At 46.2% G+C, this 23,839-nt stretch overlaps 1 protein-coding gene across 4 annotated transcripts in view; it reads left to right on the top strand.

The window, feature by feature from the left end:
- Positions 1–22,758, top strand: part of SUSD6 (sushi domain containing 6) — an 87,763-nt gene extending 65,005 nt beyond the window's left edge. For all 4 annotated transcript variants that reach the window (XM_063331469.1, XM_063331468.1, XM_063331471.1 and 1 more), the window contains 4 exons: positions 9,878–10,075; positions 13,045–13,183; positions 14,441–14,862; positions 16,694–22,758. In XM_063331469.1, the coding sequence (XP_063187539.1) occupies positions 9,878–10,075; positions 13,045–13,183; positions 14,441–14,862; positions 16,694–16,719 (785 nt within the window). In that variant the 3' untranslated portion in view covers positions 16,720–22,758. The remainder of the gene's footprint in view (positions 1–9,877; positions 10,076–13,044; positions 13,184–14,440; positions 14,863–16,693) is intronic.
- Positions 22,759–23,839: the final 1,081 nt, after the last annotated feature.

The following is a 23,839-nucleotide window of genomic DNA, read 5'->3' on the forward strand; positions in this document are numbered from 1 at the left end:
CTTCTGCCTAATTATATAAATGCACAGCTATATGATTATATATACAAATCTCTGCTTTGGTTTCTTCTCATTTACCCGCATTATGACATAAAGAAAAATAAGCCTCCTCTTCAGACTGCGTCCTTGCTAGGGAAACTGTAATTTCCACGTAAAGACTTCAGTCCTGCTCAGTTTGCTCTTCTGTCATTGACTTCAGAGTAAGCAGCATCTGGAGCCAGTAAAGACAGAGAGCTTATTTTTCAGCAGACTTTGGCCTCTGCTTAATACACAGAGCCCAAAAGAGGGTTATGTTTTGCAGTGTGTTTTTAGGAAGGCTTAAAATATTTTAGGGGCAGGGTCGGCGAGAAGTGTGTGTGCTCACAATGGGGGCCTTTTATTGACTTCTGCCTCCTGTAAGTAAAATATAAAGAGGTCCTTTAGCCTCAGCTGTTGTGACTGGGCCCCGGCAGCAGCTGCCGTCTCTGGTTTGTCCCTCTGGGAAATGACCCATCTGCTCATGTGCTAGAGAAAGCCAGAAGTGCTGAAAAGGAGAAGGTTCAAAGTCTGTTCTCCTGGTTCCAGTCCCCATCTCCACCCGAGAAATTACAGACCAGTGGAAAACTTGGGCATCTGGTAATCTGTCTTCTATGGTGTGAATGCCGTCTCTGGCTAGAAACACACAGAGTTCTCAACTGTTTCCAGCTGGCAGAGGACAGCTTCAGTCTGGGTCCCTTTTCGGATATTGTATCTGTAGCTACTGTATTTGTTACAGTTAAAACAAAGAGGTTAGCACACTTGTGGGCAATAAAAAAAAAAAAAAACCAACAACTGACTAACACTTCAATCTACCTGAAAGGGCAGCAGAGCATCCTTCACCTTCACTGGGAAGGACCTACCTGTCCTCTAGCGGAAAGGCTTTCTAATGCCTGCAGGAGACATTTGTGTTGGAATTTAGTTATATGGGCTAAGAAATGTCCCCCCCTAAAGTCCCCAAGATGCTGGATGTCAGGAGAGGACAGAATCTCAAATATGATTCCCAAAGCAGGTCATTTGCTGTGCTCCTTGGAGCCAGCCTGCCAAGAGAAACCCTGACCTAAAGCGTGTGCCTGTGTTCAGCACAGATCTGCTGTTACAAGCAGTGACGCTTATCCATGGAATACTTGGTGAGCCATTTCCTAGCCTAATATTGGTATTAATCCAAATGCTTGGACTGGGGAGGACATTGCAGGAGCAGAGGGTGCATAGTGGGAAACTTCTGTGCTGAAAGCTTTTGAGTGCATCCAGGCAAACATCACTGGTTGGAAACCTGAAGGTATTTAGCATTCAGAAGTGGAGCTGGTGCGCTGACTAGCTGGAGCACGTGGGTAGAGATGACTGCTTTTATATCTACCACTTGTGTATCTATGATACATCACATCTATCACTAAAGGGCATCCCCTTGTCATTGCTTTCTCAACAGGAAGGAAGGTGTGGGTGCGTAAGAGGCAGTACTGTTGATCAGGGCCTATCTAGGTGCTTTTTCTCTACAGACCAGCTGCCTGGGAAGTGGTTTTTGCTTTGGTAAAAGGTGGTGTTTAGTTGACGTAGCTAGTCTAAAAAGGGTACGACATGATACAGACTTGCTTCTTACTAAAACCAAACTGCTGCTGAGGGAGGGGCTTCCAAAAGTGGTTTCTGCTGTTTATAGGCTGGTTTGTGTGCAAGAGGGAAGAGAGGAAAAACAAGGACGTTGCCTGTCTTGATTTCACACTGAAAGCAAAGCTGGCTCATCTTCTCCCCACTTCCACATCATCCCCCTCTCTGCAGAAGACTCCTGGAGCCAAACACCAGTCCTGCCTCAGGCAGAATGAGATGTTATGTGTGACTGAAGGTCCTGGTTTGAGAAAAAATCCTGACCAAAAGAGGACCTTGTGGATTTTTTTTTTTTTAGTTCTGCAGTCATGGGTGTCATTGTGGTTGTGCTGGTCTTCCCCTGCTTCCCCAGAGAGCGATGCAGCAGGAGGCTTGGATTAGGGCGGCCTGGTGGGTATCCGTATACTCTTTGAATCCAATAGGTGTGTATATTTTTTTTACTTTTTTAATCCTCAAGGCAGCAAACCACCTTTAGCCTGGACTCTTCAGGGCATAGAGGGTGAAGTTCTCATGAGAAAAGCAGCTGACTTAGTGAATTTCCTGTCTGCTCCTTGGGAAGGATTTATAAAATAAGTGCTTGCTGATGAAAACAGCATGCATGCCGGTTGTGTGCATGCCTTTAGTTATGGTGCCACTTTTCTAGTTTTTTTTTTTTCTCTCAGTAGGGATATTGTGGGGTTTGAGTTCGTCATATGCTACATAAGGATCTGTCCTACCCTAGCAAATGTGGGAGGGTTTGAGACAATCACTTCTCTAAGAGGAAAAGAAAAGTTTAAAAGCCAAAAATGTTTTATTTGCAGAAAATTTGGTCAGTGTGTTCTGTTAGGTGTAAGCTGAGGCACTGTAGTCTGTCTGCAGGCAGGCTGATGTGTTGCCTTTGTTGTTGCTCAAGAAGCTGCTAAGTGAGCTTGGCAACTCCGGATGGTTACCCTATTGCTGTGGCTAAGGACAGTAGTGACACTATTATCTGGTTGGGTCACATTCGTGCTTCTCTGAGTACTGATGACAGAGGTTGGGAGCATATCCAATAAATAGAAGAGAACCAAGAAGTGGGCAAAGGGAGGGGTAAATTGTTTCCTTATTGGCTTACTAAACAACCAGGAGATTAGTGGAGAGGTCGGGTGGTGCCCTGCTGGCGAGAATTGACACTCTGCAAAGAGAGAAAACAATGTCTCTTCTCCTATTAGCAAATACGGCCAGAGCTCTTGCTAGCAAATTCATTCAGTTGCTTCGTAAGGCGAAACAAATGTTCAGGGTCACCCCTGAGTGGGATCCGTGGGCAGCACTCTGCTAGAATTGCCAGACCCTCCAGAAGCCAAAATGAGCTTTATTGCTGGTCTCTGACTTACACTTCTAGTCCTCTGTCTGTCTGTCCTCTGTCAGGCTGTCACATTTTTATTGTGAAAAAGCACTGCGTGAAAAAGTTGAAGGATTGTGTATGAATTTACAAACAAATAGCAACTGGGAAAAGAACCTGCCTATTGCTGCAGGTCCATTCAGGGCACTAACTGGAGAGAAGCAGTGAGCGCCTGGCTCTGTTGTTTTCAGCATGGTCTGAGATGCTGAAAATGCACAGTCTCTGCAGAAGGTTTCAGACGCAGCTGGTGTTTCAGACCACCCATTTAGCTGTGGCAGGACCCAGGCTGAAGAGGGGAGTGGAGAGAGAGGATTACTCCGAAGGATACCATTGAGAGTTTGGGGCTTTTTAAAGGTCCTTGCCAGAAGTTAGTAATAGCTTTTGCTATTGTAGTGAAGAGATGCAGACGCACAAAATATCAGAGTTGAAAATCAGAAGCCTCCATAGCAGGGACAAGTAACTAGATGATTGGGATATATTTGTGTTTATTTCGGATGCTATTCTAGATGTGCTGGTTTCTGTGGCTACTGGCAAGTCCTGGCTGAGAAAATAAAGGTGGTGGTGTTTTGGGGAACCAGAGACTTGGACAGAGAAGCGCTCCTTGCTGCTGCAGAGTGAGCTTGGAGCACAACTTGGAAGAGAGTAAATAGGCGAAGGCAGTGACTTGTGACTGGGAGGGAACCTTTCTGTGTGACAGGAGATACGAAAAGAGACAAAAAGGAAGACTTTAAAGGAAGACAGCATTTTTAAAGCTACTCCACAAAAATCCTACTGTAGGGGAGTCAAGGTAGCACAAGAAAGTTAGGATGAGGTTTCTGAGGGAACTAATCCCAGCATGAAGGAAATAATGTCCTTTAGTACTGGGACACAATTTAACTGTGTGCTTCTGTGTTCTGCTTCACAAAAATGTTTACTCACCAGGCTGGACATGCTGGCATGAGAGAGTTATGACAGGTTTAACCAGACTAGCCAGGAGAATGTTCATCTTGTTAGATCAGGAGGGCGTTTTTTTTCTTGGCAGGATGTTTCTCTTCTTGAGTCTTGATAATATCAGTTGAATGGAGTAAATCTTGCAGATGAGGAAAGAGAAGAACGGAGCTTAGGATCTTCCATTTCCAGTCTTAATATCCCACAAAAGTTGAGTATGTCTGCAAGGCCAAGGAGGTGTTAACATATCCAAACAGGGCACATGTTCAGGGGATCCAGCTGAAGAGTTGTCATCTACCCAGATTGCTTCCAAAATGCTTCAGCGCTGACATATAAGCTTTGTCTGACACTGCTCTGAGGATGGTCAAAAATGCTAGAGCACTTGTGTAGTCAGTGAGGAATTTACCTGAGGCTCAGTCCAGCTTCCTTTTCTGGTTCCTGGGATTTGAGCCTGACTCATATAAACAGCAATTTTAATTTGTCAAAAACGTTCCCATCCTAGCTTTAGTGACCTTTGTGCCTTGCTGTGAACTAGAAGAAATGCTACTGGATGTTCAGTGCCAAACATCCCTTTGTTAAGCAATGTTTTACCCATCCGTCCACCCACATAAGGTGAGCAATGCAATGGTTTCTTCTCCCTCAGTCACAAGCCTCCAGTTACACATGCTAGCAGATGTCTTGTTCTGTTGCTTTTTGTTTTATTGTCTTATAAAAATGCATTCAGTTAAGGAGGATTTGTTTTTCATCTGTGTGCTCAGACTAGCAAAAGAGGTGAGTGACTGAAAATACAGTTCAGGTGCTTGATGTCGAAAAAAGGGATGTAAGACCCCTGCTAGGATCCAGGAGTCTTACTAGTTGAAAAAAGAAACACACAGTGCTGAGCAGACAAGACTGTAGAAAGGTGCCTTTTGGTCACCTCTCGTGCTGTGTTGTGCCTGTGCGAGGAAGGTCAGTGCTGGGGAGCTTTCATAATTCTGTGGCAATTACCCAGTCAGATTGGAGTACGTTTTAATCTTCCATTGTATGTGTAAGTGGAGTGTATTGTACTTGATCCATGCCACCGCAGGCTCATCCTGCTTGGGCTTTGGAAATCTTCTGTTTATCTGTGAATTTCACTCTCAGAGATCAAGGCCCAGCTGCGCATCTCCTGTGGTTTGTAGACCCCTCACTTTTACGTCAGCACACAAAATGCCACATAATTCATCTGTGGCATTATCTTTGACCATGGCTTACTTTTGTGTCATTTTTACATTATTTTTAGAAATACTTTGTAGCTCTGCATCAGATTGGTGTTCAGGACTATGGCTCAGCTTCAGCTCAGCCAAAACATAGACGATCAATTTCATCGTTTGGTGATTAGGTTAATCATTTTGGCAAACTGACATCTCTTGTCTCCAAAAGAAGCCATGTTGCAGCCTCTCACAGCTGTCTGAATTTGGTAGAAGAGAAAGCAAGTGGAGCTTGCTACTACTGGCAGAGCCATGGGAAAGGGAGCTGGTGAAGGCACAATGTGATGACACTGGTTGCAACAAAAAAGAGGTTCCTTAGTGTTGTGCTGCTTATTGTCAAGTTGCTAACAGCTATTCAGAGAACCTGAACAGTTAACCCTCTTTGAAGGAGGACAGTATTTTCTTGTGTGACTTAGACACAGAAAAATATGGTGCTTACAGATGATTTGATGGGAAACTGAGTGGAAGTGCATACTGGCTTAATATTTTTTCATTTATGTATAAAAAATTGTCTATATATTAAATACCTAGTATTTTGGAATAGCATTTGCAGCAACTCAAGTGTATAACTTTATTTCTGCCTGCCAGTCTGGAAATGACAGGTTTTTTACCTCTGAACAGAGTTCAGTGATGTTCAAAATTTTGGACTTCTTGTCAGCTGTTATCGCCTTCCTGTTTTCCAGCAGTGTATGCTGGCAGATAACCAGCTCTCTCGGGAGATGTCATAAACTTCAGTACCTCTTAGAAACCGGGCCTTTGGGAGTAGAGCTCTGCCCGCTTCGTACACAGTGCTGCGATCTTCAAAACCACTGTTTCTGTGCATCCTCAAAGCTTGATGAATCAAGTTGCTGGGAATAGCTTTGCAAGCCTAGGATTTTGGTAACCCCTTAGGAAATTGATAACTTCTGTAACTTGGCTCTCTTTCTCTTCCCTGCCTGGCGTGAACATTTGTTTTAAGATTTCACCTAAACTCTGGGATACTTCCAAGAACATGTGTTTCAGGGAGCAGGTTGATGAAATTCCTGATGTTTCTCTGCATTTCAAATATAACCCAGTACCATGGTGAGTCTAGGCTGATGCTGTTGGGAAGGGGGACAATGGTTACAATATATGTACTTAAAGTGACCCACAAATTTAAAGGAATTTTTGTAATCTTTTGGGAAGCTTCAGTGTATCTGTTATGGGCCACACACCCTTGAAACTTGGAAAGAGTAAATCTGAGGGTCATGGTTTTGCTGTGTCCCTTGAAATCTGCCCAGCTTTAATTGGGGCTGAAATGCTGAAAAACCATTCTCCATGGTTTAGTTCACGTGCCTCAAAAAGCATCAGTGTCCCAAAGTAATATACGAGCTAGCCTGGGGCTTGGCCACACAGCAGTGTGCAGACACTGCTGAGGGCTGAGCACGAGCAGAGCACTTGGGGAACATGAGCTGTAAGGAGAGCTGGGTCAGGCTGCTCCCAAACCCGGTACCAAACTTTAACAACCCAGCCACGCTCTGGAGTGCTAATAAACGGCTCACACAGGCAGCTATTCCCATCTGTGTGCACCCTCTAGCTACAGCGCATAGCCACGAGCGGGCTGCTCTGGACGTGCGTTCCAGCAGCAGTTGGCACCCAGCCCTTTTCACCCCTGGGGTGTCAGTGGTTTATTCTGTCAAAAGTGGTAAATGGGCTGCTCTGCCTGGTTCTGTATTGCCATGGGTATACCAGCGCTGCGCACTAGGGGCATAAGCTTTGCTGCTGTTTGAGATAAAGAGTTGTGCAGAATCAGACTGTACCTTTTCTTCTGTTAGCCCCTGTTTAAAGCACACACACAGAGGCAATTAAAGAAACCCCTTAAGGAGCACATGAAAGGTGAGGGCACTGAACACAAGTTGCTGTAGTGGAAGGCTGCATTGTCACTCCCAAGCTTTCTGGGTACCTGTGTCAGGCTGGTCCGGACCCTGGTTTGCAGAGGTGCTGAGCTCTTAGAGATGCCAGGGAAAGGTAGTTGATCCAGCAGGGAGCAGAGGTGTTTGGCTTCCTCAGCTTTTTTCAACCACCACCAGTCCACCATTTACCCACCCAGCCCTTGCCTGGGCCACCTCCAGCAGTTTTTAAAGTCATCAGCACTGTCTAGTAACCCTCTCCAAAGCTGCAGGCCCCTGAGATGCTTGGTTGCCCAGAGTTGCTCTGTCAGGTGGAGGGTGTTGATGTTCTGGCTGCCTGATCCCTATCTTTTTTATCTATTTCCTTAGCACATAAACAGTGTTTTTTTCATCACAGGGAAGGTGACATTTTAAAATACTTGTGACGCTTTTGGATGCTGTGGTGACAAATGACCTAAGGAGGTGAAGGGGGGAAAAAAAAAAAGGGGAGGTGACTAATTCTGCAGTCTCCTCTCTGTGTGAAGAGGACAAGTCAGGCACAACTGACTGAACACACTTATTAGATGCTTCTCTCCCTTTGCGCCAAGTGGCCTGTGGAGGTGGGGACGAAACCAATCTGCAGTTGTGTAGCTGTGCCTTTCCTCCTGAAGCCCTTGCGTGAGGAGGCCAAGTCGAGGTTCTGTAGGTAACTGATGTGGTGGTATTTCTAAGCCTTCGAGAGCACTGCTGCGATGTAAATGAGTGCTTGTTTCTTGTTGGCTGGCTGATTTTTGTACGTAATTCAGAAACCTCATCAGTGTAGGTGGCACTTTACAATAAAAGGGGAGTTGAACAGTGAGCTACTGCCTGGTCCAGAAGGGCTCCTGGTGCGATGGCAAAGCATGGGTATGGCTCAGGAGAAGAGGGCACAGAGGGAGTGAACTCTGTTTGCTGCAACCACTTAGCAGAGAGATGCTGTGTGTGGCTCCAAAGCAATGCCAGGTGCCTCCTGTTGCATAAAATGGTGTGGGGAAGTTGTCCCATCTGCTTCAAGTTTCAGCAGCTGCTGTGGCAACAGGAGTTTTATCCCACAGTGCTCTACTCTCTACCGTTGCCTAAAGAGGCAATGTTAAACTGCTGAAAATGTTTCTGGTATTCAAATGGGTCCCCACAATTTAGCATGAAACACCCTGCTCTTGGGCTGCAGATGGAGCAGGGCATTTGTCTGTGTGCCTGAGTGTGAAATGTGCCATGAGGCTGTCGCTTCAGCTGATCCTGAGTGTTGGACAAGCTTGAAGTGAAAGCAAGTTTTAGCCTCATGAGTTAAAGGATTAAAACCTTGGTTACAAAATGGGAAATTATTGCAGAAAGGAAAAATAAAGAAACACAGAAGAGGCAACAGTTAATACTCATGAGGCACGGGACAGTGGCTTCTCTGAAGCTTATTTAAGAATAAATCTCCTCAAGAACAAAGTCTTGAAAGGCTGCTGCTTAGACCCCTGCTAACCTTTTCTCTCAAGACGTAAATTGAATTGCAGTTATAAAGCTGGCAGAACTCATACCAGAGAGCTTTTGGCTCCACTCAGCACTTCATCTTGGAGTTTACTGGCATTTACAAGGCACCACCTATGATGTGTTCACACATGTGATAAGGTTCAAGGGTCACTTACACTGCAGCAACATAGCAAATTTTCCCACAGTGAAATGAATCTCTAAAATTTTCTTTTGCTTCTTAAATCTTGCCCAAAATCCTTACTTGAACTTTGGCCAACTGTTTCTCAATGTTTGTCCCATGGTAAGTGGGACACTTAAAGGCAGAACCTGGGAACACAGGCTCCAGGGGTTAAGGGCAGGCCTAGATCACCATGCTGTGATGGAACAGGGTGGGTGGGATGGTTGGTTTTCTGTGTCCTGGAGTATCTCAGGAGGAATCTTTTACATATTTTCTTTTGTGAAGTTTGGGAAGCTTATGTGGATTTAAAAGGAAAAAAAATGGCTTTCTCTGTCTTTCAGCTGGGCAAATGCGCAGCGTCAGTGGCGGGCTGTTCTGCAGGGTCACCATGACCTGACAGAGAGGAAATTCTAAGCAATACAAATATCCTGTTTTTTGTGCAGTTTCCTCATTCGTGATTTGTTGGTTTTATATGAATGGCTATTGAAAATTCTACGAGAAAATTTCTGGTGTGTGCTATGTCTATGCCCATTGGTCAGGACCGGGGAGACGCAAGAAGGGTAAAGTGCCTTCAGCACTCTAGACTTCACATAGGTAAATGGAGGGGTTTTTAGAAATGTCCTTGTAATATAACTAATTCCTTTTTAAAAATAAGCTAGAATACTTGGTCTTACTTCAGCAAAGCTCTGTTCCCTGTACTGTTGGTGGTACCTCTCTGTAAAATAGCTAAAATCAGTGCGCCTTATGGGGCAGCTCTGTACCTTGACATTCTATCCACAATACAGTGGGGTATTTGCATTCTTCATTCATTTCAGTAGGAGGTCTCATGCTTTTTCCATATCAGGCTAATAAGAAAGCCTGGTTGTTAGGTCCCACCAGTCTCCAATGAAACAGCTGTGGGGAAAAGATAGCACCAAGGATTTTCTTGGCCTCTCTCATGTGGAATCTCTGTTGTGACAAACTTACATGTCACCATTCAAAAATATCACCAGTTTGCATGACAACTAGATTGTACTACTGGGGTAACAAACAGTATTTAGCAATCACAGAAGACATATCAGAGGTGAAACTGAGCAGTGTTCTCTGCCATTGTGTAACAGTCTTTCTTCTGAGTTTTAGTAGTTTCTTAATTTAGTGGGTGTTTGTAGGTGGAAATCTGCCTCTGTGCCAGATCTGTTGTGCAACAGATGTCTTCCTCTGAGATATTCTCCATGATGCTTTCTCTTTTTTACAGATTGTCCCCAGCCACCACAGCCTGAGAATGGAGGCTATAAATGCCACCCTAGCCCCTGCAACAACCCTCTGACTTCAGGCAGTGTCATAGAGTACCTGTGTGTCGAAGGCTACATGCTGAAAGGAGACTACAAATACCTGACCTGCAAGAATGGAGAGTGGAACCCAGCCATGGAAGTCAGCTGCAGGCTCAGCCCGGGTGAGTGCTCCCCAACAGTTAGAATTGCCCTTGTATTAGCTTTATTATTACCCTTAAACACTGAGTCCGTGTGATACTGAGGAAGTCCATACAGCTGCCTCTCATTGCTCCAGCAGTTTCATAAATGTCACTTACAAACACAGCTCTTGATTAGAAATGTCCCTTCTGTAACAGCCCATCAGATGCAAGTTCAGAGTTCCTCATACAAGCAGACAACCCATGGAAAGGAGTATAAACGAGGCAACTTGTTAATTAGTAGAGCTTCTAATTTTGACAGCTCTCATCCCAGAAATGGGGGAGGCCCTAACTGAAGCATTTTTCATCCTGTCTGGTTTTGCTCCTGATGGGTTTGACAGTACATCTCCCTCAGTGGTGTACCCTTTTGTCAACATGTGTATGTATGAGCATGCAGAGCCGATCTTCCTTGCAAACAGGTTAACTGACTGTTGGTCTCCTGTGGCAAAGAGCTTGATGGTGCTGCTTTTCACTGTACTGGCAGGAAAGACGTTGCTGACAAATGATTTCTACTTCTCTCCAAATGGAAGTGGACAGTTTTTGTTTTGTGAGTCTCTCCCAGCTGAACTGGAATTCCTCCATCAAAGCAGGAAAGTGAAAAGGTTTGCAGGAAAATGTTCACCATACAGCTCTTAGTTTTCCTATGTCTCTTCTGGTTTTAAAAGCATGTGCACTGCACAAAGGGAGAACTGCCTCCCCTCTTAAAGTTTGGCTTGTTGATATAGTCTTACTGCTCAGTCATCCTGAGTCAACAAGATATACGCTCTGGGATTAAGTCTTGTAATCCATAAAGCAAAATGTGTTCCCTTCATCAGAAGGAAACAGAAAAGCACCTTCTTCAAGCTCTTTATGGAGCTCACTGCATGTCTGTAACCTCTGGAACATTGTGTCCCGTCCCAAAGACGCTGTCTCTCAGTGTCTGCCACAGCCACTCCAATAGTCCCTTCCTATGATGTATAAGGAAGGGAACTGGGAGTTTACCTGGCAGCAACTAGATCCTGAAGAGCCTTTTCAAATTCAGCATAAACTTCCTTTCCACAGTGGTCCCCTTTCCTCTTGCTGCAGCCAGGCTGGAGAGCAAAGCTGTGCTATTTCAGGTAGTTTTCCCTGGGTCGCATTCCTGCATAGTGGCACTTGGTCTACATCAGGGCTGAAGAGAATGTTGTGATGAGCAGCAATCCCTCAGATTTCTTTAGCATCCTGAAGGATCAGTGGTCTTATCAAAAATACAGGGACTTAAAAGTCTGACCCAGTGAAAAAGCCATTACTTTCACAGCACAGGCTTTGAAACAACTGGTCAGGGTCAGAGACAGCTGAGGTTTAACTGGCGGGTCTCCTTCACCAGGCTAAAAGGAGGAGGAGGTGGGAGACTGTAGAGAGAAAGGCAGTAGGTCTTAAAAGGTTGCTAATGGATAAGATCCTGCCTGCTCCCTATAGAGTAATGGAAATCCCTAGCAGTTATCAGATGTTTTGTGTAGCTCTGAACCTGTCAGCCCCATAGCCTTTTGACAGTTTATTGAATGAGTTAGTGAGCATCTTGTTGGAATATGAGATGGTGAATGTACTGGAGTGTACCCTGGGTAGTGAGCAGTTTTACAGCATCGCGTACTGATGCTGAAAACAAAGCACCTCTATGTGCCTACCCTGTTCCCTGTCGGTGTAGTCTGTGCCCTGAGCAATGTTGAAAATGGACATCTTTACTCAACCCTATTTGCCATAGGGAAAAAATGTACCAGACATTGGTTTTTCCTGGGGAGAGGTCAAGCTACTTCTCAAAAACTTCAGAAAACAAGTTCTAAACAACTAAACCAATAGGTTTTTCCCCAAGAGAAGGTGCAGAAAATGCAGACTTGCTTTCCATCTTACATGCCTTTTTTGGACGTAGATTTCAGGCGGTACTCTTAAAAACAGTGGTCCTTCAGCTTTTTTCTTCTGTTTGCGTGCTTTTCTTACCCTCATCCTTACCTGCAGGTGTGTCCTGCATCCTCCTGCAGTTTGGGAGCTGTGCTCCCGAAGAATGTGTTGAATGTAGCTAAAAAGAATCGAGGATTTGATAGGTGGGAATGTCCTGAATGTGAAATGCCCAATAGTATTTGCAAATGGGGAAGCGAGGTTTTTCAGGTCTCTACCAAAGACATAAATCAGGGATAGAAGCAACACGTATACAGACATTTATTTGCTCTAGGGAGGTGAAAGGGCTAGTGTAGCATTCTAGGCATGATATGCAGTGCTTAGCAATACCAGCTCCGGGCCATTCTCTCTCCACTCCCAATTTATTTCTGTCTTGCAGGGGACCTTAAAAAGCCAAATCGGTTCCTGTACAGTCACACAGCACAGCTGAGGAAGGATGGGGAGGAGTAATGTGAACAGGGTGCCTGTATCTAACACTGAAAACTCAGCATCCTGAGGGGAACATCTGCCTTCTCTATCTGTTCCCTGGCATATGTTTCTGTGAGAGAGAATGCGAGAGAGAAGCTGAATGCTTGCTGCATCTTAAACATACCCAGCCAGGTGACTTCCACCCCTTCCTTTGGGAGACTGCTCTATTAGCCAAGAAAAGCTGTTATTTGGAACTTTTCCTATTGTTTGGTCTAAAATATCCTGCTTATTGTACTAGACAATTATTGGCCTTGCTGATGACATCAGGACATTTTTTTAGCTTTTGCTCAGCCAGATCTTTATATAACGTGACCTTTACCACCACCTATCAGTTCCTGTGGCCTCCTTGCACTGCTTTTCTGTTTGCCTTGTGTTTTTCCAAAGGACTGTTATATGTGCACGTTTTGTTTTAGGTTCCCTTTACAGCTGATGGAGAGGTGTCAGCTTGAACTCTGAACATGTGCACCAAGTATAATTCCTGAGGGCAGGCAGTGTGGTTTGGTTTTTTTTCCTTCCCTATGGCAGTGATTTAAGGGAGTGGATCATTTTACCTTGTGTTCCTCTTGGTTTTGTAGAAAAGGACTCTCCTCCAACAATTGGAGTACCCACGCTGTCCATAGTAGCCTCCACAGCAAGCTCCGTCGCCCTGATTCTGCTCTTAGTTGTGCTGTTTGTTTTGCTGCAGCCAAAGCTGAAGTCATTCCATCATAGCAGGTAAGTGTAGCTGGGGGCTGGAGGGGCTCAGAGGCATCCTGTTTGCAGCCAGTACTTGGTTTAGGTTTTCATTTTAGAGCAACTTATCTCCTCACTTCTCTGCTCCTGCTTTGATCACCTCAGTGGCACCTCTGTCCCGTGGTCCAGTAGTGGTCTGAAATGGTTGTCTGCGATACCCAGCTGCAGTCCCTGTTCTAACATGCCATCTGATGAGTGGTTTCCTTGCTCTTTCTTCTTGGCCTTGAATGTGAAAAGTTATGATTTCTGCTACTCTGGCTATAGATCAATCTCTTGCCGCTTCTAGCTTTGGGTAGCTGCTGAAGTATGTGTCTGGGTATATGGATGTATGTACCTCCTGCAGTCTGTTTGTGAGATCCTATGGACAGAAATTCTGACAACTGCTGATTAGATACACATGCAAATCCTGAAACTGCTAATTAGATACACATGCAAATCTGCTATTGTTCCTTTCTATGGGAGGAGAACCCTCCTGGCCAGGGGTTTGTAGATGTGGGGAGGGCCTCAGCTGTAACACTGCTGCCAACTGAGGTCAACAAAGTCACTGTGGACTCTCTCTTCCAAATCAGCTACTGGTACTCCTTAAATAAGAGCAGAGACGTGGCTGTACAGCAGCAGGGAGTCTGGGAGGTGGAGCTCTGGAGTGTGCCCTTTTCTGAAGAAGTCCAAACCACTGGAAAAGAAAAAAAAAAATCAATCTTGGACTCTGACTCATGAGCCTGGGTGAATCACACTCTGCCAATTGAAGAGCTGTCTGCCCCACCCCGCCAAAGGTTATCTTGCCAGCAGCAAAGGTGGCAGAACAGGCAGCGGAGCTGGTGGTTGCGGAATACAGCAGTGTAACAAGCTGAAATGAGCGGTGGTCAGAGCTCTTTTTTTATCTGCAAGCTGTGACAGCAGAGGGCTCGGAGTCATGATCTTTGTCAGATTTAGCTATGGAGGCAGGTGAGGTGGGAGGCATGGTAACCTTTTCAGCGCTTGCTGCTAAATCTGTCGGGCACTGTGAATTGCAGCCTCTGCTCCTGTTTATGGCAATTCATAGTAGGGATGCAAGGCTATGATTGCTTGACCTTGTTATACCACCGTTCATGTTCCTGTTTGTTCTGACCTCTCAATGGTGAGTGTTAGAGTTCTGCTGTGGGAGGTTGCTGGAGTTCTTGGTAATATGTATAAAATTGTAAATGCTCAACTTGATTTTTATTTTTCCCCCTTCCCCCGCTCTGTGTTTCCTTTTTTGAGGCGAGACCAAGGTGTGTCTGGAGATCAGGTCTCCATCATGGTGGATGGTGTCCAAGTGGCCTTGCCATCCTATGAAGAAGCGGTGTATGGCAGCACGGGGAACTGCATTCCACCCTCGGACTCCCGAGTGCAGATTGTGCTCTCGGAGGGAGCTGGGCAGAATGGAGCCAGAGAGATGCAGCAGCAGGACCAAGGGGTTCGCAATAGCCTTGAGAGAGAAGATGAAGCCCCTGGACATTCTGGACTGTGTGAAGCCAGTGGCTCTCAGCGCTCTGAAACTGTTCTTGTGCATCAGGCTGCTACCTCTTCCTGGGTAGCTGGCATGGCTAGCAGTAGACCTGTACACAAAGAGGTCCAAGATTCAGAAAGCAGTGACATACAGAGCCTTTTATCACTCACTTCCTCCGAGGAATACACAGATGGTACGTTACTTGGGCAAGGAGCACTGAAGGAGACCCTTGTAAGAGTAGGTTCTGCAGCTGACTACCTAGGATGAAAATGGCAAGGAATGCCCCTGTGTATGTCAGGCACCAGAGGAGCTTTTGAGAAGAGGTGTCCCAGTCTCTGTGGCATGTTTCACAACTTAAACGTGCAAGCAGTATTTTAATACCTTCTTCTGAAGTATGCGGTGCTCTCAGACTGGGAGCCTAGGGCAGTCTGGAAGGACTGTCGGGGTTCTGCTGCTCGCTCTTGTTTTAGCAAAGGATTTACAGAGCAACGCCAGCCTCCAGTGTCATAGTGCAAATGCAGTAAAATATCTGTGTTTGTGGAAAACAAGGTGGTGGGAGTGGGAGGATATGCTTGGAATACAAACCCTTTGTGATATTTGGGCGGCTTCATTTTTAGACTGTTTTAGTGAGCAGCTTGCTGCCATAGTGCATACAGTGCCGCAGCCTTGGCATGTGAGAAAACCTAAAAGGGATGTGCTTGAACTTAAAGTACAGGACGGAGGGGCAAGTCTGTTAAAACAGTTACTGTATCTTGCATTCTTGACTTCTGTTCTGCCCTGAAGGAGTGGCTTTACAATGCTAGAGCTGATGTGAAGCTGCAGCTTAAGATTGCTTCTGCAGAGACTGCTGTGTCTTAGGCAAGAAGCGTAACTGGCTTGTAGATAGTTCAGGGCAGAACTTCTCCTTTCCCTGCTGTCAAGCCCTAAGGCTGTTGTAATGCCGTCCAGAACCCTTGCAGTAAAACCAGTTAAAGGGGATTTCTGCTAAAGGGCGGAAATGGCAACATGTCCTGAGATGGGCATTAAACCTCAAGTGCGTAAACAGCAGAAATCCAAAAGTGGAGCTTAACAAAAAATGTCCGCATTGTAGAAATCAGAGGATGTTACCTCTGCACTGTCTCATTTTTATCACTGCCTGAAACATGTATTGCCTCTAAGGCTTGTACAGTAGCAGATTGCCCCTTGCAGCAGGAGGGACCATAAAGCTGGTGCTTGTGGCTCAAAGATGAGGAAGCTGCAGCTGCTGGAGGAGGTTACCTTTCCTCAAGTTAGATAAGGGCAGGTGTGATCCTTGGATCTCCAGCCATCCCTGTCACAGTAACAAACATGGCTTGGACATTTAGAGGAACTAAAAAAATTGATGAGGTTGTGGGAAGGAAGGGAAGTTATTCTTAAGGGAACTTATTAGCTTCCCCTAAACAGCATTGGTGAGGCTTTACTGGGAATGTTGTACCTTGTTGTGGAGTCCCCAGTTCAAGAGAGATGTGGAGAAACTGGATGGGCTCTGCTGGAGGCCTGCCAAGATAGCCAGGGGCTTGTGGGTAGTGGCTGAGGGAGCTGGGCATCTTTAATCTGGTGAAGCAGCAGCTGAGGGCCAAGCCAGCAATTGACTACAATTACTTTACAGGGAGGTGAAAAGACTACAAAGCCAAACTCTTCTCATCCAGATGATATATCATGGGGCAGTGGCCACAACCTGTAACTTGACAGATTCAGTTTGGGCATTAGGGTAATATTTTGTGCTAGGAGAGTAGTGCAGGACCAGACGGGCACCCAGAGAGGCGATGGAGTTATCTGTCCGTGGAGATTTTCAAGGCTGGAGCTGGCGCTGGTTCTGCTCACAGGGGCAGGTTGGAGCAGAGCCCTCCAGAGGACCTTCTGCTGTGTTGTGATGACAGGAAGACCACTGCATTATAACATTATGGAACTGGGAGCCTGTCTTGCTTTCAACGGTGGTTATTCTGGTGTGCATTGAACTGCAAAAGTTTGACGACTATTTCTTTTTTTCTTCCCCCACCATTCAGATATTCCCTTATTGAAGGAAGCATGAGGCCTGCTGTGTTTGTCCAGCCTTCTCCCTCTTGGATTTCTTCCTCCTCCCTTCCCCCTGCCTTCAGGACAGAAGCACTCTGTGCAGCCTTCCCCGTCCTCGCGAGCTGTACCCTGGATACCTCCAAGCAGAGACGCCCTCAGCTGAAGATCCAAAGGATGTCGCCAGGTTGCCTCCTGGATGCACCAGTGGGGCTGGTGCAGCGCTGGCTTCCCCATTCCATCTGCATCAGGGGCTCAAGGAACAGAGTGGATTTGAGCTCTCCTCTCCTCTTCCCCAGCCAGATGTTTGACAGCAGTCTCTGAAGAGCTGCTCTTTTCTCGTGCCTTTCTCCTCCTCACACCGGCTTGTTGCAGCTTATCAGCCTCTCTAGCCCTTCTGCTGCCCGGAGAGCAAGGGCTAAAACCGCTTGCTCACTGGGTGCAGACACAGTTTATATATACGTATATATGTTATATAGGCTCTTCTTCCAGCATCCTCTTTGTGATAGGGCAGGACGAAACGCCTCACTGGGACTGAAGCTGGGCTTGGGAGGGATCCCAGTTAAGGGGCGGCTTGTGATGTCTAGAAGCGCCTCAAATGAGATGGGCTGTGTGACAACTTAGCTGTGCAATAACAGTTCATTGAGAATTGCTAGAGCGCTGAAGGCTGAGAAGTCCAATGTGTAGGAATGCCCTCCGACCCTTTCTCAAAAACTCTCTGCAGGAGTCCATTCCTCAAAATTGCTTTTGTCTCCTCCTTCCTTCTCTACTTGTGCAGCCCACTTAGTTATGCTGTGTTTCTAGAAGCTGGGACTGGGACTGTACTGCCAATAAACCAACCCTTTCAGCTTTGGTCTGGTGCCAGAGCAGCTCCTGATGTTAGGTTGTAGAAGAGCCTTGGAGAATGGCCTGTGGGTAGCAAGGTCCAGAAAGCTTGGAGGATGTGACTTTCAGTTAACCAACGCTGTGTTAACCTAGGAGTTAGCCCCGTTCATTGAGGCATCAGGATTGGAGCCAAATTTGTGGCCCTGCTCTTCTGAATAAGCTGTATGCCTCAAAGCTTTTTCAATTAAGGTGATACTGCACTAAAGCTGAGGTTCCTTTTGGTCAGATCTTCAGGCAGAGGTAACACTTTTCAGATGTAATCTGGAAGTGGTTCAGGTGTTTGAAAATATCAAGAGAAAAAATGCCCACAGGTAGTGAATGCCCATGCCATTGGTGCAATCCCAAATTACCTTTCCAGCCACACTTAGGTACCTTGGTACTTGAACCCTGGGTAGCTACCATCTCAGAGGCTAGTGTCTTCCTAGCTTCATACAGCAAGAGTCTGCTCTTTTCTCCTAATGGGCTTCAGTGGGCCCACAGAGAAGAGCATCTTCCTTGTCCGGCATTTATAAAGTGTCTCCTAAATACAACACAGTTGCCTGTTGCTGTGAGGGCTACAGTGAGAGCAGTGCCAGAGGACACCATAGCTTATCCCTGAACCTAAGTTTTGAAGATTGTTTCAAGTTCTGGTAGCAGGGAAAAGAAAAACCCCAAAATATGAATACCTCTGCCCCCCACAGTTATCTATGGCAGTTCAGAACATCCTGGTTGCTGTTAACAGGACTCTCTTTTTGCAGGAAGCCACATTCGTCTGGGGTAGATAATCCAGTCACAAAAGTGTTGTGGTGGTTGTAAGGTTCTTCACCAGGGAGGTCTGGACCAGTTCCCTGGTATTGGTTTCAGCAAGAAGAGTTGGCTTTAGATGCATGTACCTTGTCGTAACCGTCTTGAAGTAACTAGGGGAGTGTTTGCCCTGTGAGAAGCTGCTAAGTTTTTGAGTTGGTGGAGCAAAATGACATGGCCTTATACATCATGTGGCAATATACAGGTAAATAGGGATGCTGTCTTTGCTGCTTTGCTTTTGGTTTTTGATCCTCACCATCCTCATCCTTGTTGTTTCAGGAACATACCGTCACAGCACTCGGTAAAAGTGGCGCAACACCTTTATGTGTAAAATCACTGTGGCTTAGCTCCAATTCCTGGAAATGGGGATTGGCCATAGTGTCCAGCCACGCGCCCGCTGTTCCTGTTCCTGATTAGCTGTTAAATCCCAGGACACCTGGGACAGTGTGTGCCTGTGGATGAGAGAATCCTATTTTCCCTATCCTTGTTTTAGAGGGATGTTGTTAATTTAAAAATACAGTGTTTTAAACTTCCTTCCCTATTGCTCGTATTACCTTGCGTTAACACGAGGATTTGATAAATCTGGTTTGGGTTTTTTTTGTTTGGTTTGGGTGATGAAAATCCCGTGTCGTTGTACAGTGGGCTGGGGTGTCTGAGCTTCAAGTACTGTAGAGGGCAAATGCTGTTTACACATCTGCTATTGGAATTTTAAAAAATAAGCGCAAAATGTTTCTATTTAGTTTTTTGACTCCTACCTTGGAAATGGTCTAAGCTTGAGCAAATTGTCTCATTCATTGGTTTCATCAGGGCAGATGGAGGGATTGAGCGTGTGTAGTGGTAAGGCTGAAGGAGTGCGGAGGGAAGGATATGTGACTTCTTTCCTGCTACCTAACCAGCTCAGAGCTGGAGGAGTTGCTCTTTATGCATTTAAGGTCCTGTCTGCTCAAACTGACCCTCAGCAATCAGGGTGTAGAAGTCACGTTCGTGCTTGTCTTCCTGCAAGGGACAGTCCTTTAACCCAGTGTTAGCACCGGGTTGGGGGGAGAATCCCACAACGAAGCTGGAAGCTGATCCTGAGGCCTGACCTTGCCCTGGACGAGCGCCTGCTCCACCGGCAGAAAGCACGTATTGTGTGGCCCTGCCTCCTCTCCCTGCTATTGTAGAGCAAATAGTTGCCGGTTTGGGAGAGAAAATTTAATTTGGGTGGGGAAGAGGAGGAAGCAAGCTGGACAGAAGAGGCGGTGCTTTGATTTTGTTTCATTTATAGAAATTGTGGGAAATAGCTTTACTAAGGAGGGGGGGAAATGCGGAGGTGGAGGGAAATATGCAAGCGTGGATCTTGTGATCAGGCATAAACAGGCAGCTTCTGTTGGCTTGCTGAGAGGGTAAACCAGCAGCTCCCAGGCCAGTCTCCGCTGTGCTGGCTGGTAACCCCAGCTGATGCTTCCAGCGCTTGCAGAAGAGCCTGTTCCCTGCAGCAACACCGGTGGGGGAGCGTTCTGCAAGCCAGAACGTGAAAACCAGTTTGGGGGCATCACATTCCTCTTGCCCAAGTTCTCAGCTTTAGAGTTTATTTTCATATAAAATGAAGTACTGTGGCTGGGGAGGAACCTGGGAGATGACTGCTTGATGATTTTTTTCAAGGGGGAGAAGGAGGGGGAGCGAGGCCTCACCTCACTGATTTTCAAGTGATTGTTACTCATTCATGTTTTTTTTTTTTTTTCATTCTGCAGAGGCTGAAGGATGGGGGAGTCTTTTGGGCAGAGATTTAGGAAAAGCTAAATTGCACAGTCCTGTCTTTACTTACGGGAGCGAGCGCTGAGGCGTAAAGATCCCTCAGTCGTGAGCTCTGCTCTGTCTCGGGAGCGTTCGTCACTTCTGAGCAAAGAGCGTGTCCTCTTTGGCTGGTGCCGTGGGTCGGTGCAGCCTGGATCTCAGTGTGGTGGGTGGGTAACACAGGGGCTCAGCCTTACAAGATGTAACAACAGTAAATGATTTTTTTTTTCTTTCATTTTAGTTCTTTTTTCTCACGGGGTCACAGCCTCCTTACTGTTTTTTTCCACCCATGTCTGGTAAAAGAATTCAAAGGGAGGCATTTTTTCTTATTAAACGCTCCCGACAATCATCTCATGTTCTGTCCTACGTGCTGGATCCTGTGATATTCAAGAACATTAAAAAGATTTAATTACGTTGGAAAAATAAAAATAGCACTTATTTTGAAGGTTTCTGTTATTTTTGGAGTCTGATAGGTTAAAAAAATTAAAAGGGCATTTCAGAAATTCAAAGTACTATGTGCAATAAAAAATAACCTCATTGCTCCCTTTCAGTTGCATAGTTTTTTTTAAAAAAAAAAATTAATAAAAATGCAGCCTACTGCAGTGTTCCCAGCCTGGGCGTTGCAGAGCTGGGACCAGTCTGAGAGAACCAGAAAGTGAAGGTGTCAGTAACCCTTGGGGGAGCGGGGCAGCCGCCTCTCGGCATCGGCACCATGAAGCTCAGCTCAAAGGATGAGCCGGCCTGGGCTGTGTCGGAGCCTCCTGCCACCTCGGAGGGGGTCAGCGACCCTGGCGAGAGAAGTGGTTCTGTGCGTTCGGGTTTTGAATAGCTTGCATCTCCCCATCATTAACTGTAGAAGAGGTAAAAAATGAAGTCTGGAGGAGAGACGTGCTGCAGCATGTGAGTCTCTGGAGTTGTTGCTGAGTTAAAACTTCAGGAGTTTGGGAGGGAGAAGAGTTTAATGCATTTTTATCCTTTTGGGGTTTGTTTTTTTGGTTTTTTTTTTTTTTTTAACCACCAGGGAACTTGCAGTGTAGAAGAATGCTTGCTCGGTGAGCATGCTGCTCCTTTACCCCTTGGACGTCTCCCCTGAGGCTTCTCCTTAGCCTTTCAGCTCCAGTGTGGTGGTTCTTTTAAAGCACCTGAGGCCTGTATTTGACCGTTCGGCACACAAAGAAGTCAGATGTGTTAGGAAGAAATCTGTTCCGCTTGTTTGGGGAGGCAACATCCTAAGATGCTCCCAGAGGTGGATGACTTGGGTCAATAGTGAGAAGTGGGGCTAAGAAAGCAACAGGCTCAGCCCCTGGAAATAATCTGGGATGGTGAAATCATTTGCAGTACAGAAAAGGGAACACAAGGTGGGGGGTGAGGAAGAGCTGTGACTGAAAGCAGAGGTTTGCTGCAGGCTGATGGGCTGATGCCTTCGTGGCCGGGTTGTAAGGAAGCTCGTGGTTTGTTTAAATGATTTGGCAGACACCAGCAGGCTTGCTATATGAGAAGGAAAAAAAAAAATTAACGTACAACTGGTTGGACACACTGAGATTTCCTTGCTGACCTTTTTAGAACATGTTTGCAGAACCTGGTTTTACTGTTCTGATAGCAGTTGTTTAAAAAAAAATAAAACAAATAAAATCTGCCTTATTACTCTATCCAGTTAACTTATTAAATCAATTTTACTTTCTGGTTTCTGTATATAAATGCAATAAAACCCATCCGTTTTGCACATCCTGCCTCACCCCATCCCCACCCTTCAGTCCTTACCAGGGAACTTCAGACTGAACTTGCTCTTTGTGAACACCTTTGCTCGCAGAAGAACTTTCTTGGAAAACACGTATTCTCTACGATACACTTTGAAAGCGCAGAGAGGTTTCCTAGAGCAGGCTTCATTTTAAAGCATATTTTTATATAGGAAATAAGCCCCCTTTCAATCCTCCATCCCCTCCTCCTGCCCGTCCACAGCAGGACAGAGCACGCTGCTTCCCACGCTTCTCTTTGGGGCCCTGTGTTCAGTACCGCTTCCAAACTCAACCCTCTGCAGGTGGTGTACGGATACATGTACCCACCGAAACAGGTTCTACTGATGCTTTGCACATGCTTTCTGTAAGCTCTGCTTTTGCTTCTGCCCTGGGGTAAGCAAGGACAGAGGCAACTGAGTTGTGCTGGGAAGTGTTTCAGTTCTGGTTCTCAAATTGGCTTCCTTCCATAAGAAAATGAAGCAAAGTTGTCCCTGAAGCAGACGTCCTCTGACGCGGTGGGTAGGCTGCTGGTAGTTGCAAGGGGAGCTTGATTGCCTTTGTGCATTAATCTTTTCTTCTTTCCTTGTATGTGTTTTCTTTTCATCTGAATTGCACCACTATGGAATTATTTGCAGAATGGTACTCCATATATATGTGGGATTTAAAAACAAAAGCAGAATTGATGCTGTGCAGGATGTCACTCAATTGGTTTTATTTTGCTTTATTTTATATATATTTTCTGGTATCCTGTACATTGCAGTGGGTGTGAAGATAGTATTTTAATATTTGTACAAAGTTTAATTTAATTGTTCTATGTATATAACTGCATTTCTAAATTAAAAAAAAAAAAGAAAAGTTCTTTTGAAGTGAATCTGTAATCTCTTGTGTTTTTTTTGTTTGTTTTTTTTTTTTTAACTGCTTGGGCCTTATGGGCTGGCGATGTAGCGGATGATTGGTGAAAGCGTTGCGGTGGTGCAGAGCCTTCTATGTGAGGTCCCCTGGTGGGGCCGGACGAGGCACTTGTTTGCTTTTGCTTTCCACAGCGCCGGGCGCAGACGCGGCAGGTTACTCATGGTGGGGGTCAGAGCCCTGCAAGTGCTCTGTCCCTTCCTCTGCTCCCCCGGATAAAACGTCGTCTGTGCGGTCTGAGGGACTTGGGAGCAAGCAGCAGCGGCGGGTCAGCGATGGAGAGGAAGGACGTGAGCTGGGAGGAGGACGTGGCAGTTTTATTCGGCTCTGCCACAGCGGTGGTAGATGTGTTGCCCGCAGGGCCTGCGCGCGAGGGGAAGAGGCCATAGCAGTAGAGCAGGAGGGGTGACTGCCTCAGGAGACACGGGATGGATGAAAGCCCCAGGGAGGCCTCAAGGAGGGAGCAAGGTTGGGTCTGGATTTGATGCAAGGAGAGAAGATGTATTTTGGGGAGCATTTGAAACAACTGCTGGGTGGTTTTCTCACAGTCCCCTGCTTACCGGGGCTTGGAACCTGCGCTGGTGGCTACGGCACCAATGGCTGATAGCTGCTGCCACGTCTCCATCCACTGGTGGGCCCTTGGGAACAGTGAGCCAGGGGAGGCTGGCCAAGCTGCCCACCGTGGGAACGGGGAGGGGGGAGAAACGTTTGAGGAGATGATGTGTGGTGTGAAAGGGCTTCAGAGGGGAAGAAGGGGGTGAATGTAATAAATGACTACTTAATCTTGGAGACTTGATAAGGGAGAACAATATATATAGGAAGAGGATGCTATTTTTAGAGGGAAAATAGCTCTCATTGGTGAAGTACTAATCCAAAGAAGGTAGCGGGAGAGGAGATGGGAGACGTGCGTAGGAGACACTGGAGAGGTCTTTTAAAACAGGTGGGCGTAGAGCGCACGGGTCGGGGCGAGGGGTGAGGGTGGGCTCTGGTCTTCCCTCTTCTGGGTAGTCGCGCCGCACCGGGAGGATGGCAGAAGCAGAAACTCCAGCG

Source organism: Chroicocephalus ridibundus, chromosome 4, assembly GCF_963924245.1.
Source record: "Chroicocephalus ridibundus chromosome 4, bChrRid1.1, whole genome shotgun sequence".
NCBI lineage: Eukaryota > Metazoa > Chordata > Aves > Charadriiformes > Laridae > Chroicocephalus > Chroicocephalus ridibundus.